The sequence below is a fragment of the Zychaea mexicana genome (genome assembly GCF_025766255.1).
Source record: "Zychaea mexicana strain RSA 1403 chromosome Unknown BDB00scaffold_5, whole genome shotgun sequence".
Lineage (NCBI taxonomy): Eukaryota > Fungi > Mucoromycota > Mucoromycetes > Mucorales > Lichtheimiaceae > Zychaea > Zychaea mexicana.
In genome coordinates, this window is record NW_026516668.1 from 734,279 (window position 1) to 751,569 (window position 17,291).

Genomic DNA, 17,291 nt, shown 5'->3' on the forward strand with positions numbered 1-17,291 from the left:
AGAGGGATCATTGTTGGTTTATTACTTTAAGCATAATGGGTGAGTAATCTTTCACTAGAAACTAAGAAGGGTAAATTTATCTCTTGGTCATTTGGAGAAGGCTATGGAGAGTACAGTAAGCAATAGGGTTTACATGGAGTACACATTTGATAATGTAGTAGGAATATCGCGCACCACTGTTTCCCACTTATTTATTTAAGTTACACGTAGTGTAATGTTCGAGATGGATATAGAAAAAGATCTTCCTACGGTTGAAGCAAAGAACATTGTTTTATGCATTATATATTAGACGAGACGACGACAGCGGTTATCGTACTTAGCGCAGTCCTTGAACATCTTGACAGCTACATAAATCAAGTGGTGGTATATATACCTGTTGCTCAAAATAACCCTTCACATATGATACTAATGACATTCTTGTCCGTCTGTCACTCGCAAAGTGTAAAAGCAAGTGGATCACATGAGCACCACGACGCATATGATCGGCTTTTTCTTTCGCTAGTTGTCTTGCATACTGTACATTTTGACAGATATTTAATCGTATTTAGTGCGGGTTCTTCGTTGTTGGCAAATAAACTGATGCCAAGCGTATTGAAGAAGACGGGTTTAGTGATGCAATTTACAAGTTTACGTGTATCACAAAAAATGACTGGATGAGTTTATGGCTACAAGAGTGGTCTTTTATAATACTTCCGTTATGTATGTAGTGTGCTCGCACAAACACATCTACGAAAGGTTAGATATTTGGAAAGGTAATGGTGATGGTCAACAGCGCAGTTAGCATTGTTGTACTATCATGGAAATACAAATTTGGTATGACGTGTGAACCGTATATAATGTAGAGCGGACAAACAGCACGCATGACGGGTCTGCCCACATCTGTCAAAGAAAGGAAGGTTTGTGAATCATCTACAGACGACTTTTCTTCTTCTTTTTCCCGCTTTCTCCACCCGTCTTTATCTTTTTACTCATTCTTTTCTATCTCTCTACTCATTTTCTACCACAAAAAAAAACGATGGACGGCCAGCTGCAAGACCCTGATGTTGATATTCTGTAAGTATCATCAATCCTTCCTTCTCCTCCTACAGTATCCTTTCCTTTACTTTCAAGCTTTACCCATGCTTTGTACATTTGTATCATCAGCGAGACACTGTTGAGGCTCTTGCGCATTCGACCTCAAGGATACGAAGTTGACCAGCGCGAGTAAGTCTCTTTTACATCCATACGTTCTCTTTTTTTGAAAAAAAAATTCAAAGTATAGAACGAAATCTCAAAACAGGAAGTCTGACTAATATGGATAATGGCTCCGTACACTCTTCTTTTTATTTTGAGGTTGGAAGCAATGTGTGACCTTGACTTGTTCTGCCGTGAAGTGGCTGCTGAAATGCTAGCACATAGCATCAGCGTCCCAGCGCTACTCCCACACATCGGAAAAGGTAATAGCCCTTTGTCTTTTTTCTAAGCCCTCTAGCTTTGATGATTAGGCGGCAGTGAATGAGAAGCTAATACAAGTGTCAATAAACTGTAGTCATTACCCAGCTGATTGCGATCACAAGGGCCTACACGGATTATCTACGCATCAAAAGACAAGTTGAGTAAGTTACTTTCTTCTATTTACACTCATCCAAATAAAATCTACGTATCGTTGTAATACAGGGAGTAATGAACGATCCTGCTTTATTATATGCAGAGCTGGGCTCGTAGGTCGTCCCCAAGAAGACAGCAACATGATGTTGAGGTATGATGCACGTTTTTAAGCATATATTGGAGGAGTGGAATGGGATGAGAAAGTGCAAATAGTAAACAATGTATCGATATGTACACTAGCGGACCACCGTTTGAAGAACGTGTACAAGACATGATCAACGTCGCCCGTAATCGTCTTCAAGTGCTACAAAGCATCAGACAGAGTATCACTCGACAACAGTAGTTGACTTGATAGCAAACCACAAAGCACTACTTGCTACAATTGATAAAGACAAGTGAAATATTTAGATCACTATCATTGCTATAAGCTACTTATGATTCCCTCAATACTACAAATCATTTTTATCGGCTACCAAGACTTTTCGGAGAGCTGGCATGAAATTTCTTGAGCAGCTGTGTGGGTTAACGCGGCTGAATATTTCACCGAAAACAAAAATTCTTAAGGCTTGTTGGTTGGTGTGGGGGGATAGGCGTCACTTTTTCCTACTATTAAGGTGCGCATTTCTCCAACGCAAAAAACTGAACAAAAACCCGTCGGCAAACCAGCCCGAAAGTTACAAAGGTAAGCGGGCCCGCCCTTTTGTATTTTTTTGGTCCTTTCTTCTTTTTGAAACACGTGTATCGTGAGGGAAGGGAACGTACAAGCTTACGCTTATCCTTCTGTCATTCTCTTTGTTTAATAATGATAAGCATACCCAATGAGCAGCAACAACAACGAGGCCGCGAACTCTTCCGGTCAGGTAAATAATCTAACGCATATTTAAAAAAAAACAAAGCACTTGAGCTCGTTTCTTATTTCCTTCATTATTAACTGTGGAATAGTCTAATGGTCCCGATAACAAAGCAACAACAGCAACACCACCAGCACTGGCACCAGCATCGACAGGACCAGCAGCAGATGAAGAAGTCATTACGCAGCTTACGCTAGCTGGTCTCAAAGTCATCATGTTAAGAAAAGGCGATCAGATCATATATAAACTGCCGGACGACATGAACTTGGCAGCCGTTAGCCAGCAACAACGCGATCAACTCATGCAGGAAATACAAAAATTGCACGCGGCAACCATGGCAGCAGCCGCAAGAAACAGTAATAGCAATGAAAATGCTGTGGCGGCAGCAGCGGCAGCAGCAACAGCAAAGACGATTGCGCCGAAACACAATGGTATTGCAGCATCGTTGCCGTTGACTGCGTTGACTGGACCAGGTCCTGGTGGCAGCAGTGAGAACAACGGACAGTCTGCAGCAGCTGAAGCAGAGGCATTAAAGGAGACGGCAAGAAAGTTACGGGAGGAATATGAGATGGAACAACAGCGGCAACAACAACACAGCTTTCAGCAACAGTTACAGCTCCAGCCACATGATCAATTTAATCGGTTGATGAATCCAGAAGTGAAGACGACGCGGAAATATGTAAAGACTGGCAAGTATTCCAAGAAGCGACAGCAGCAGCAACCATCACCACAGCAACACCAGTTTTTACAGCAATTACAGCAACACATCCCGCCACACTCCCAGCAACAATTTCCCGCAGAGCAGCAGCAACAGCAGCAGCAGCAGCCACCGACAAGAGTGGCCAATGTTCAAGGACAACACTCATCACAGCAAATGCCACTGCCACCTCCTCCTATGTTGAGTCCACACCAATTGCTCGCTTTACAACAGCAGTTCTCACAAGGTGCTGGTGGTACCGATTCGAATGCTGGTGGTGGTGGTGATGCTCCTGGTGGAGCAAATAAACCACCAATTCCACCCTTACCGAAATCGTTCCTTACGAAAAGACTTCCAGAAGAAGAGGCACATCATCAAGAGGTGAAGCGAAGGTAAAATTACCGGAGAAGCGTTGTCCGTAGTTAGTAGTTGCTTGGCCATATTGAAAGTCTGATTACCTTTACTAAACAAAGTTTTGTTTTGTATGTGGGTGTTTGTTTTTTTAGAATCCTTGAATCGATGAAAACCGATCGGGATACTGTACTTAACCCTGACTATGAGACGCCATTCAAATCAAAGGAGGATGTTATGAAACGGCTACTTCCATACCATATTTTCCAGTATCCGAAAGCAGATTTGGAAATAAATAAGATACCATTAGATCGTCAAGGTATGAATCAATATAGAAGGTTGAAAAGAACGTAATGATTATTTTGGTTTTTTGATGAGGTTGTTGGTCGACTCATCTTTGATTCATTAGACCATGCAACCATGGATATTTTCAAATCACAAGCTGAACTGTTTGACAAGTTCTCTAAAGTATCTACTAAAATGGCAGAGGTAACCTTAGTTGCTTTCTATAAGTTGTTGGGCTACAAGAGAAATGGCCAGCGAGTTAATTCTTTCTGTTTACTTAAAAGCAGGGCGGTGGATCAAAACAATTACGGATATTACTTGAACGTCAATTATTAGCGGATCAAAGACAGCGACTGACGGAGGAACAAGCGCGAGTAGCAGCGGAACAGGCAGCGCTTCAGCAGCAAGAGATGTTCCGAGTTCAAGCAGAACAAGCACGGCTTGCAGCAGCGCAACAGGCGGCAGCAGCAGACTCTCAACGCCAAAATTCATTATCTCCAACAACACCAGGTAAACTTTCTTCATTTAACTTGACCAGCCATTTTTCTTCGATTTGTATACTGATAATAGAACGGTTTTCTTACTACGGCGAACATTTCAGCAGCAGCGACCAACTATGCCAACGCAGCCACCGCACTCTTACAAAACCCACAATTCCAAAGTCAATACAATCAATTACCGCCCGAGATGCAGCAATTACTGCGAAACAAAGAGCAATTGGCCGCGTTGCTCGAACAACACAGTAAAGATAACAAGCTGTTTGCACTTGCCCCGTCATCTTCTTCATCTTCATCCTCGCCCTCGAAATAGTATATAAGTGCATACTACACATACAATCTCAATAGACAAAATGTTTCAACCGCATACATTCAAATTCCTACCACTTTTGAGCTTACAAAAAATGGTTTAAATAGCAGCGAATGGTTTGTAACTCTTGGGATCATCACATTCTTTCCTTATACGATGCTTGGTTTTTATCCTTCGGAAGTATCGTTGTTAACCAACCACAGTTTCTTTCGCCATATTCATATATGCAAACAGGTTATCAACCTGACCAGCTTCAAATATGTTCTCTCTCTTCTTCGTTTAGGAGACATTGTACTCATGAATAATGTTGCTAATAGAATGTTTATGTGACACAATGTGTGCTTTGCATAATAGAGGACTGAAAACAAAAAATCAGCGATTATGCGTAAGAGAAAAGAGAGTCTAGTTAGCATAAAGTGATTTTTGCTAAGAACAGGGTGAGAAAGATGCATGGGAAAAGGAACATAGAACCACTACGACTACCTCTATTGGCACCATTCATATTGCTGTCACCGTAGTCCCAGTGTAGCACACAAAGACCCAGCCCAAGATATCTACTCATGCTGTCACATTCTCGTTCCTTTTACCTTACCAGGATGCCCAAGCGAAATTCAGCAAAAGGTTTGGACGCGTTAGTTACATACAGAAAATTGAGATTATGATACTGCTCGTGTCCAAAGAAGAACTCAGAGATGTGTTGTAAAGGCTTAACGGAACAAGAAGTGATGTCTCTTCCTTGTAAAGTTGTCTAGAATGCTTTTATAAAATGCGCTTTCAAGAGCAGAACTCAAGCCTGGAATCCGACAAAAAAAAGATGCGTAGTGCTGAACAAGGCACTCTCGACCAAAGCTTGAGGAACTGGTCGGTCTAATAGTATCATCAGCAACGTTGTTTTGGGATCCGTACACACTGTTAGTAAAGATTCTGTAACTTTGAAAATGGATGTGGCATGAATAACATGTATGCTATATATATATATATATATATATATAGAAAAGCTGTCCCCTCATCTTCCGCATTCATACTGGTGGCACGGGTGAGGTGGGACGTGAGGTACGGTCATTTGAGTATAATCATGATATTAGGAAATAAGCATTGACTACTGAGGTCCATGTCAACCAATTGGTAAAAAAATCTTACACCCTTTCCGCCGAAGAAGCTTCAAAGTTGATAATTTGCTTGATTTAATTGCTTGTTTAGTATCAACAATGGACAAAAAGAATGGTGTGCGATTCTATATTGTTGTATTCACCGAACTTGTAATAGGGCTGCCAAGAAAAAATCTTCGTGTTGATGTTGGCAAAAATGGTCTCTACATCTCGCAAACGGTTGCCGAAATGGTATTACCAATTCCACCAATACTATCAATAGCATCGACTGTAAACCACTACATCGGTTGGCAATCACAAACACATTAAAAAGGAACAGAAAATGAAGTGCTATCATATCAAGCTCGGCTGAATGCTTTGCGAATTCTCCAGCAAAAAGGCGAAGAACAAAGCGTCAATCGGTTTCACTGATCTACCATGAAGCATTCCGACACTTTGGTGACTACCGAGAGCACCATTATCCGCCATGTATACATTTAATTTATCACTTCATACATACTCTTATATGGGTGTATTGTACATATTGTTTTAAATGTTGTGAAGATACAATTGAGAGTTCTGCGTTCCGTATTTGATTGAAAATATGGAGCTCAAAAACGTTAATGAGTTTATATACAGGATCAAGACGATCCTACTATTTTATAGGCAAATAATGTAATAATGTAGTGATATGTACACACTGTTGATTTGTTGGGTACTAAACCGTGGTCACCCAAAGAATTCATCGATCTCAATAACTTATCAATGGATGCAAGAGGTGAGTTTTTTCTATACATTTTCGAATACAAAGCACTCCAGCTATACTACGAGCACATGCTCTTAAAATACTCGAGGTTTCTTTTTTCTGTCGCTATAATTATTATATCTTGGTCGGCATCCCCTCACAGATACTTTCGTCATATTCGACGTATATGTATATGGATAATCAGTCCGACCAGGTTCTCTCTTTATTAGGAGACACTGTACTCATGAAAACGTCGGATAAATTGAATGTTCTTTTAAGGGGTAGTATTACTGTATATGTGCTATGCATAACAGGGGACAGAGAGCAAAAGACGAATTTGACAACAGCGATCATGCATTATAGGGAGGGGGTCTAATCAGGATAAGGTAATAATTGCTGAGAACAGGGTGGCAAAAATGCATGTAGAAAGGAACATGGAACTGCTATGACTACCACTGGCACCACTCGTGTCATTATCACTACTGTCACCAGAAGGGGTGGTACCATCCGAGTTTCCATTTGCATTCGGATGCCCTGAATAAATAACTGCGCCGTCGCCGTATGTACCACCGGTGTAATGGCCCAGCACCGGGAGGCCAACGTCTGTGTCATTAATATTCAGCTGCTGGCATACGGCTGCCGAACGGCCTCTCACCCATTCAAGTACACCAATGGTATCCCTTTGAGCCGAGTTCATATTGACGATGAAATCTTGCACCGTAAATCCTTCGGTCTTATTTCTGGCCGAATGACCTGGAATCGATCTATCCCACGTGATATCTTCGAGTAGCATTTGTTCCCAAGCCTCAAGAATAGGTTGTATTACACTCGGCTTGAAAAATCGCTTGACGACGGTCGTTAAAATCTGCTCAAAATCGGCAGCGTAACCTTGGATGAGCGCATCTTGAAGTGGTCGGGTTACATTGCCACCCGGTTTTTTGAATTCAGTGTACGGGATCGTCATCATGCTGGTTTCTGCTCCGTTGCCGAATGTTTCGTCAAAATCATATGAAATGACCGTCCATTTGTTGGATTGAATGTTCTGATTGATGTAATAATTGCTTGCCTATAGTATGTAGTAGTGATAATCAGAGTGCCATTGTTATTAGCAGCCCTTTTATAAACAACTTTTTTTGCGCCCGCTCGGCGCCGCTGTTGTTGCAATTTTTCGTAATTCATGTAACTTGAGAAAATTTCTGTCGTGATATATCTTACCTGGTACCAGAAACCGTCCCACGATCCTGTCAAGAAATTGAACGCCATATGGATTAACGTGTGCTTCGGATCAACAATGGTATCAACGCTTTCATTGGATGCAATGCGCTTTGTAAGGCCAATAATGGGCTCCATTTCATTGGATTTGTTCAGCTTGAGCTCGCCATCGTCCTTTGGGTCATAGATATACTTTGAGTAGAGTTCCGGGTCATCGCCAACATAGGCTAGATTCGCTTCCTCGGTGTCACTGAGTGCGTTCCCTTTGTAGGTTGGGCCTGTGTACGGGTAAGAATAGTTCCCGGCGTGTAAAACATTATCGATGAAATGGGTCGACGCATCGTCAATCATTAAATATAATCCGAATTGCTTGTCATTGACATAGAGACGGGTCCAGCTACCGGACAAAGTGGCGGCGCCAGCTGCAGCAAGACAATCCATAAGTAATTTCTCTCTCCTGTTATTAACAATTGACGCAAAAAAAGGAGATGCAAGATCGTGATGTGAGTCATAGAAGCTCATGTTTTTCATCGGCACAAGAGACAAATAACAAGCGAAAAGCATTAAGTAGACTTACGCAAATGTCATGTCCGTCGGATGAGCTCGAAGCTTGACTACACTTCGTCCAAACAATAAGGGCTTTTCAGGGGCATCCTTATTAAACTTATCCATCTTGATTTTATACGACTGCTTGGTATAATCCTTGGTGGATCCACCACTTGTCTTGATGCCTACTCCTTGGAAGGTGTATATTTGTTTGCTTGAGATATACGTCATGTTGTACACTTGGACATAGCCGAAATCGCCGGAAGGATTTTGTTGGTAGTCGTCGAAACCTGTTTGATTGAGACTCAAGATAATGGTGGCAATCTCGTTTGAAACATTCATGCCCGTAAACAATGCTGCAAGGGCAGGCGCAAATTCCACACGGTAATAATCAGGTACCCAGTATATATTAAGCAAGAGCACCAGTAGTTATTTGTATGCATATGGTAGTATTGTAAATAAAACAAAGCAGTAATACATATTTAGCAAAACGTATTAACGGTAGAGCGGTCTGCTAGTGACAACAGCAGTGATACTTGGTTAATCTTACTTACGTGGATAAAGAGGGTGGTATGCCACTGGCAACGATGGGACATCGTACACGGTACGTGATCGATTAAAGAACTCATTGCCAGTAGAAGTTGCACCATTGGCCAAATTGCGTTGTGTAGTTTCAACTTGGTTTCCGGAACCTGAGGTCAGCACGTATTGGTATGTACTAGAAGAAGATGGTGCCGGAGCTTTGCCTTGGTACAAGTTTGGGTACTGGGTAGCTTGTAATTGATGGGTCTGACCGTCTACAGAGACAGCCACACCTTGCGAGCCTGAAGGAAATGCAATGACAGCGTAATTGATGTCGTCTGCTTTGACAACAATAGCCGTAGATAAGGTCAGTAATAACAATGCTAGTATGTACAATTGCACTATCATTCTGGATACAATGGTATTGGGTGAAAGTCGTTGTGTCAGAAAAAAAGATGGTTGCGCGGTGGTTCCTCCCGCTTCTTTTATAGCTGGATAGCTAAAAAAAGGTTTATGTGCTGCTAACCATTGAAAGGGATGCTTGTCTGCAATTCGTAATCCTGTTGTTGCCACCAGCCCATGCAACGAATCCCAGCGCGGTATTATTCAAGCATCCGCCGGGATATTGAATTTTCTGTTTTCAAAGGAACGTCAGGAAAGAGGTAAAATATAAAGTCATGATTGGATAGTATCTACATGATTGTTGATATGCATATTGCTTCTTGCCCTTCTTGGCATTCGTCAACACAAAGCACCACCGAAGGAGGTGGCAAACGAGAGAAAGAGGAGGGGGTGAGATGGCTGAAGTGTAACGTATAGTGTAAGTGTAGTGAGCAGAAGAGAAGAAAATAATGGGGGAGGGACTTGTATGTTAAGTACGTGTGGCGTCGCGTGAGCTCACCCGATCGCTTCATTCGAGAACACTTGGTTACACACGCACATGCACACAAACTGCGGTTTAAAATCAATTCCGAACAGAACAGCAGTATGTTTTTGGTGAAATAAAACTTTACAAGGTATTTTTGAAAATAATGAGGAAAAAATATTTACTTGGTAAAGAAAAACAAATATTGATATACTCTTGTTAACACACAAAAAGAAAGTTTTTAGATGGATTCGAGGGAGAGATATTATAAACTATATCTAAGGTGTAGTAGAAGGAGGGGTTATTAAACAAGATTAAAGTAAATGAGAGTAGTAAATGCAACTATCCAACAGGACAAGCCAGCCGACAATGAGGAATATAGTAAGGAAGAAGCAGACGATGGTGCACCACCATTAGGCGAAACAACATTGCCGCCGTTGTTGCCGGTTGGATGGTCAGTAACTTGACCTTGTGCATCCATGTAACGACCGGCTGTGTATGCAGGCAACGGGGGTAAATCATCGTTGTCTTGGAATTGAAGCTGTTGGCAAACAGCGGCTGAACGCTTGGTGATGAATTCGAGAATACCGACTTGGCCCTTGGTGGTTGTGTTCATGTTGGAAGTGAAATCTTCAACGGTCCAGTTGCTTGCTGTGCCAGGCGAACGAGCCTGAAGGCTTCGATCCCAAGCCATGTCTTCCTTGAGCATTTGGGTCCATGCGTCAAGGCGGGGACCAATAACACTAGGCTTGAAAAATTTCTTGATGACTGTCTTGAGTGTATTCTCGAATTGGCTCTTCCAGTAAGGCGAAGCGAGCAATTTGTCAACCAAGGGACGAGACGCGTTGGGTCGGCCATATTGCTCATAGGGCACGGTCATCAAGGTCTCGTCGGGTGAGTTGTTGCCAAACGTCTCGTCAAAATCATAGGTAATCAACGTCCATTGGTTGGTTTGCATGTCTTGATTGATATAGTAGTTGCTGGCCTGTATAACATACATGGGTGAGACGATATGTTCATGTTTACTTGTAATTTTGTCTTGGCAGAGATCTATTCTTTTGCCATGACAGCAACCGCTGACAACGGAAGTCGTACCTGGTACCAGAAACCGTCCCATGATGCGGACAAGAAACTGAATGCCATATGAATCAAAGTGTGCTGGGGGTCAATGAGTTTGTTAAAGTCACCAGGATGTTGAGCATCAGTTGCCTGCTGCGGATTGATGTTTGCAAGGTCACGCATAAAGCCAACAAGCGGGCCCATGGAGTTGTTCTTGTGTAAATCCTTGTTTTCGCCCTTGTCTTCCAACTTGTATAGATCTTCGCTGTAAAGAGTGAGATCATCGCCAAGATATGCGAGGTTGCCTGCTTGCTCGGGCGTCATGGCGTTTCCTTTATAGGTAGGACCTGTACCAAATAGTACCAGAAGAAAAAAAATCAGCGTCACTTCATACCTTTGGAATGTTTCTCTCTTTCACTTATTTGAATATCATCGCCCAATCACTCATTATAAACAGCGGTAGTGATGTGTACAGTTTCTCTAAAGAGGAGGAGCGAGCCATCCTTTCTTCTATACAGTAAATAAACGGGCTGTACGGTACCTGTGAATTGATGTTGCCAGTTACCAGCATGAAGAACGTTGTCAATAAAATGGGTCGAGGCGTCGTCAATCATGACGTAAAGGCCAAAGGGCTGATCATTGATGAATAAGCGGACCCAGCTCCCCGAGAGGGTTGCACCACCTGCAGCTCCAAGACAGTCCATCAAAAGTTTTTCTCTCCTATAAACGAGTGAACAAGAAAAAGGGGTTAGTCAGTTTAATCTTGTCTAAATTTAGTCCCGAGAGCGTATGTAGCATTTGGGGTGAGAGAGGGCAGGAGAGAATGGGGAGTAAAATGAAATCCTTGTCGTGACGGTATATAGAAAGTCCTTCTAGGTCCCCATCCCCCAACAAACATGATACGCTAAAATACCAAGAGACTTACGCCATGGTCATGTCAGTTTCTTCAGCTCGAAGCTTAACAGTAGTGCGACCATAAATCAAGTCTTTGGTAGTTTTGTTGCCAAACTGGTTCAATTCGAGTTTGTACGACTGTTTGGCAAAGTCCTTGGTGGATTGTCCACTAGTAGAGAATCCAGCACCCGTGAATGAGTGCACCTCATTGCTGGCAATGTATGTCACTTGATCGATTTGAATGTCTTTAATATCAGCCTTAGGGTTCTTGAGCATAGTATCAAGACCTGTGGTGTTGGCGGCCTTTAAGATAATGGTGGCAACTTCATTAGATCGGTTCATGCCAGTGAAAAGAACTATCAAATTCGATAATTTATGTATGATAAGCATCGTGAATATTAATTAGAGAATGTTATATGAGTGTTGTTGTTACCTGGATAGATGGGGTTGTAGGCCTGAGGAAGGTCGGGCACATCATAAATCGTTTGAGATCGACCAAAGAATTCGTTGCCAGTGGCAGTTGCGCCTTGCTTAAGTTTACGTTGAGTTGTCTCGGGTTGGTTTTGCTGACCATCAATCATCACGTATTGGTAAGTGTCACCAGAAGGTGCAGTGCCGGTGAACAAATTTGGTGTATCCTGGCTACGCTGGAGCGGATGCACCTGGCCGCCCACAGAAACACCGACATTTTGTTGTCCTTGCGGAAAGGCCACAACAGCATACTGAACATCTCCAGCCAGCGCGGTGGTTGCAGCAGCGCACAAAAGCGCTAAAGCATAAAATGCGACTAACATTTTACAAAGAGGAAAAAGGGGAAGAGAGAGAGAGAGATAGTAGAGTGAAAGAGGGACAAGCAAAATAATGAAAAATAAAAAATAAAAAGTGAATTTAAAAGGCTCGTAACGGAGAGGGAAGAGGGGAGGAAAAGAAGTGCTTTTATATTTGGGCCCATACTAGTTAGTGCGGATGAAATATTGCATGTACAGTCGTGAGGTGGCGTGCCTGCACGAGTTACCATGGATGGATATGGTGCGTATCTGAATGGGCTGGTTGGCTGGCACTGTCCAATACTTTCCTCGTTTGGAGGAGTCGATCTAATACTAGGTGGAGAGGAGAGCATTAAGTGGCAGGAGGAGGAGGAGGCGTCTCAATCGATTTAGGATAGGGCGAGAACCTTTGAGTATGGTATATAGTGCTATGATACGTATGTTGAGAATAAGTATTCTTCCCTGGTAAATTGTGCAGTTTCTTACATATGCAGATCATGGAAGAAGCTTATACATGTACATATTGCATTTTCTCTCATTTGGCGCCGTGGACTAGAGAAAGTTCCGTCCACAATATAATGCATCGCTCTCTTCTTACTACCACCACCACGACTACTACTATTGCTGATGCTGCTGCTACATACTACTCCTATTTTTCAATGGAAACAACCGACTCCTTGGATCCTTCGCCTCGCCCCCCTCTCACTCCTTAATTCCTCTCTCTCTCTCTCTTGCTCTGTAAGCTCATGTAATCTGGGGATCACTTAAGAATAATATGACGATATTTACATTAGAATGCGCGTTGATGCATACTTCATCATTTGGATATACTTGTTTCCGAAACATGTAATAAACAGGGCAAAATAAATGAGTTATTTGTATATCTCCAGATCATCCATCTCTTCTTTCTACAGTAAATAAATATACGCACAATCAGCAGATAAACAGTTACACACATCACACTCACACAACACAGTAATAGTAATTGGGCGATCCTTTGGTTCTTACACAAACAGCCAAAAGAGTAATGAACAAGAGGAGGTTGGAAATGTTTGGTGTTTCAGAGTTTTTTGATTGTCGATCACCGCAAACTCAACAATGAATGACTACCACGAAGAGCGGGTTGAAGAGGAGGACCGCCGCCATCTGAACCATGATACTTTGCACCAAAATGAGAAGCTGTAAGGGGGATGGGTTAGCGCCAAAGTCTTTTTAGACTAGGAGATAGTACTGGCAACAGCTTTATATATTGTTATTGTTATATGATATTACTGTACAGGGTTCTCTTGTATCTTTCTACGGCATAATCCCTCTACAAGTAGCAGCGGTGGCAGTAACTAAAAAACGAGGGGGCTGAGGTGTGAAGGGATAAGGGATGGGTGGGGAGGAAGGGGCGGACAGAGGGGTTCCCAAGTGATGTTCCTTTTCTTGGCTTTTAATGCCATTAAGAGAGATGTGGGATCATGCATACAAATTGTCCGCGCTTTACTTTTCTTTATGCAGCCTCAGCCCGCGATGGTCGTGCTTCTTGTGTTTTCTTGTTACTGCCATTGTCATTGCTGTCAGTTGTGGTATTGCTGTGGTTCTCTTCTAGCGCCTTGACTTTGCGTTTCAACTCCAGAAACCAGCCAACAGCTTCTACTCGGCGCATGTCCGAGATACCCGATCCGCTTACTGTCTCAAAGATGATCTTGAGCGTAGCATTCCGTGTTCCCGCGGTCAAGGATCGCTGTAGCACGAGCGCTTCAACTTCGCTCAGCAGCTGGCCGAAGAACGGGCCGAGCGAGAGTGGCTTGAGCAAGTCGATCAAGGCGGCCGTGTACTGCGAAACCAAGACAATGTCCTTTTCATTTACTGACAGTGCGTGAATCTTGTCCAGCAAGTAGTTGGCTGCCAGCCATGAAAGCGCGTCATCCATCATACACAATGACTGGATCATGGTCGTGTAGGCAAATCGAAGCTGATGCAGAGTCATTGGTTCTGGGAAGCTCTGTTGTCGTTGTTGTTGTTGTAGGTTTGATTGATCGTTTTTGATGGAGGCATAGAGGACGGGGGTGGGAATGACAAAGGAATGGGCCAAATTTAGTAACTGAAAACAACCGTTTCAGTTTTTAACAATACTGACAAATTTACCTCAACAAGCAATTGTGCGTAAACACCCGTCAGTTCACGAGATATTTCCTTTTGTGATGAAAACACTGCCAGCACTGCCGAATGTGCGCTTTCATACAAGTCCTTGTTTTCGGGCTTCTTCCATTTCAGAACAGGGTATATGACAGGCAAGACATCTTTTTCGAGCACCTTGTCTTCAATTTGACCCATCACCTGCTCAATTAGGTTTGTAAAGAACGTCAAGCGTGACAGTTGGACAGACGATAGTAAGGAGATTGGGTGTGTACGGTCAGTCGTGAACTGCGCGGGCGCTATATATTAGGTAACCACTTCATTAGCAAGACCCTGTATGCTTTGCACCACCATCAGCCTACCATATACTTTCTGGGGTATACAGATGTGTACGTTTAACTCAAGCTGAAGTAGTCGTGGTATACCTTACCATATTCTCGATACGCCCTTAAAATAAGCTTATTCAGTTGGCACGTATTATCATCATGCATGAGGTACGCAACGGCGTTTGTGATGGTATCCTGGTAAGCTTTGAATCCAGAACCCGATCCAAGATGATCCGTAATGAAGTGGAAGTTTGCATAGATCGAAACGATATCTTGCGCTACATATTCGAAACATAAGTAGTCGCAAAAAGTAAGGAGGGGCGGCATGATGCGATGAAGAAATAGTGAGCTTCTTTGATGCGCCGTACATGCATAGTACATCTCTCTTTTCTTTCTCTCTTTAAATCACCGCCAGTCCGCCCGTCAGCTCCAACCCCTTCCTTCACTAGCAACCTGTGTTCCCGTATGACATACCTGCATACTGTACGTTGACAAGTCCTTTTCCATCGGGAATGTCGACAGCAACTGCTTTCAGAATTGCTGTAAAGGAGAATAACATGGTCTTGAAAACAAGCCATATAGCAGTATCCAGCTCTGACATGATTTTTTTGTTCTCTATAACAGGGCAACTAAGCATTTAATTATATTGCGAAGGTGGCATAGAGAACCAAGAACAGCAATCGTTACTCACCTGTATCCATTGCAGAATCCGGATTATTTGCCGTAAACCGATCCCAATCGACGAATACATTATACGAAAACCCGACAAGTCTATTTAGAGTTAGATTTGAAGTATACTAGCTTCATCACTACCAAAAATGGTCGAGTCCATCCGTCCGTATGTCGCCTCCTTGAATGCCTTTTTTTCCTACCGTACCTATCAATGCTGGATTGCACCATATTTGCCATGCTACCGTCACTAGCATGTTCCAATCCGGCTGTAATGACGGCTGCAATCGCACGCGATATCCTACCAATGTCCTTGTACACGGCCCCTTCGGCGATCTCTGCGAGATGATCCACATCTTTTTGAGTCACACTTAAGTTGCGTACAATTGCTCCATTCTTCCAAATTTGGTCACTAGTAAGTAGGCAGGATATGAGGATCCGTAGCACATTCTACCGGTGCGCAGATAATGCAAAGCTATTAGTTTTTCAATCAAAACAAAAAACCAGACTAGATTTCTGTTTGTGTGCAAAGTAGATGTTTGTGAATGGTTCCTCTGTTTACCGTATGATCCAATTCCTTAAGAACATCAGACGACAAGCTTGGTAAACATTGTCCCGCAATGTAAGCAATAATATCTAACATAGTCGATCAATTCGCAAACCGTATATATCATCATAATAACCCATAGTACGCACGGTATAGAGGAAGTTGAAACCCACCTTGGTTGATCGCAACAGTTTGTGGATGGTCATATACGGCAACCACAAGCGAATCAAAACGCTTTGCAAACTTTTGTTCCAGTTGCTCTTGCATGCCTCTAATCTTTTTTGTCTTTTCTTTCTCTTGTGAAAACTGGAGCATTCGTCTATTATTTTATATGAAATTGATGTATGAGCCAACTGAGACGCTATCCATGCATATATAAGATGACTTACACTACACCGGCAAGAATAGTCAATCGTGCCAATTGTATCTCCAACGACTCTTCTGCGGGGACAGCTTTAACCAAAGCAACAAGTGTCTCCATGTCAGCATTCACCTTTGTCTGCGGTTTCTGCTTGACACGGACATCTACCACGTGCTGCATAGCTGCCATAGCAGCAGGTGCACCAGAAAGCGGTCGACGAGGAATCAACTTGACATAGGCGGCTAATAATCTCTCACAATGATCCACCTCGAATACGTTTAGCAAGGTTGTGTGCGCCAGACAATGAGCAATACCAGCGTCTAAGGTTTCTCCCATAGACTGAACGAGCTCTGGGTGTTCTGCATATTGTTTCAGTACACGAGTCATTGCCTGGATGATTTGCGTATCCGAGAATTGAGGCGGTGCTGTGCCGCATAAAGCAATTAAGCCAATCCATGCTTCTTTTCGAATGTCCAACGGTGTTTCTAACTCGACGAGCGCTTGTTGCATAGCATCCAACACACGAGAGAGTTGAGGTTCGGCAGAAGCAAGGGCGTCAGGCGCTCCTGACAACCGTCGTACCCATACTGTCCACAAATTGTACACATGTTGGTTGCGATCTTTGAGTGCTAGTAATGCTTCAATCAGTTGTGCTGTGAACCAGGAAAGTGGGAGGTGGTCGCTGTATTTTGCAAGCTGCTCGACATGCTGCCGAATCTAATATACATCACAATAAAGCTCATTAGTCATCGATGGAAAAATAACAACACAACACCGTGGACGATTGCAATAAAATTGAAAGTACCGTTTCTTCTGTATGTGTTGTGTGCTGCAAAATTGCAGAATAGCTGTCAGACAACGTCTTTGCCAGTGCTTTTAAATCTTGGGTTTCTGCCATTCGACCGAAAATGAAAGTGTGGGGAAAGCTATTTTGTCAGCACGATTCTATGTCGGCTGTACGAATTCAATTCACATGCTACTAGATTTG

At 42.9% G+C, this 17,291-nt stretch overlaps 4 protein-coding genes across 4 annotated transcripts; 1 reads left to right on the top strand and 3 right to left on the bottom strand.

Moving 5' to 3' along the window:
* Positions 1–2,168: 2,168 nt before the first annotated feature.
* BDB00DRAFT_451124 (uncharacterized protein) lies at positions 2,169–4,689 on the top strand. The gene is made up of 6 exons (XM_053117437.1): positions 2,169–2,447; positions 2,530–3,527; positions 3,642–3,805; positions 3,896–3,975; positions 4,059–4,281; positions 4,373–4,689. Exons 1-6 carry the CDS (start codon positions 2,406–2,408, stop codon positions 4,579–4,581), a joined length of 1,716 nt encoding a protein of 571 aa, XP_052984761.1. The 5' UTR covers positions 2,169–2,405; the 3' UTR covers positions 4,582–4,689.
* Positions 4,690–6,621: 1,932 nt separating this feature from the next.
* Positions 6,622–9,504, bottom strand: BDB00DRAFT_800536 (coth protein-domain-containing protein). The gene is made up of 5 exons (XM_053121790.1): positions 9,388–9,504; positions 8,724–9,325; positions 8,201–8,525; positions 7,627–8,080; positions 6,622–7,477 (listed from the first exon to the last, which is right to left on the bottom strand). Exons 2-5 carry the CDS (start codon positions 9,097–9,099, stop codon positions 6,788–6,790), a joined length of 1,845 nt encoding a protein of 614 aa, XP_052984762.1. The 5' UTR covers positions 9,100–9,325; positions 9,388–9,504; the 3' UTR covers positions 6,622–6,787.
* A 356-nt stretch (positions 9,505–9,860) lies between these two features.
* BDB00DRAFT_755097 (coth protein-domain-containing protein) lies at positions 9,861–12,090 on the bottom strand (the record flags this gene model as incomplete). Its single annotated transcript, XM_053118810.1, has 5 exons — positions 9,861–10,541; positions 10,652–10,962; positions 11,157–11,335; positions 11,541–11,865; positions 11,943–12,090. The coding sequence occupies 5 exons, from the start codon at positions 12,088–12,090 to the stop codon at positions 9,861–9,863; spliced, it is 1,644 nt and encodes a 547-aa protein (XP_052984763.1).
* A 1,681-nt stretch (positions 12,091–13,771) lies between these two features.
* On the bottom strand, positions 13,772–17,201 carry BDB00DRAFT_754847 (uncharacterized protein; the record flags this gene model as incomplete). Its single annotated transcript, XM_053118788.1, has 9 exons — positions 13,772–14,266; positions 14,410–14,699; positions 14,831–14,929; positions 15,418–15,497; positions 15,604–15,845; positions 15,958–16,031; positions 16,116–16,261; positions 16,332–16,999; positions 17,109–17,201. 9 exons carry the CDS (start codon positions 17,199–17,201, stop codon positions 13,772–13,774), a joined length of 2,187 nt encoding a protein of 728 aa, XP_052984764.1.
* Positions 17,202–17,291: the final 90 nt, after the last annotated feature.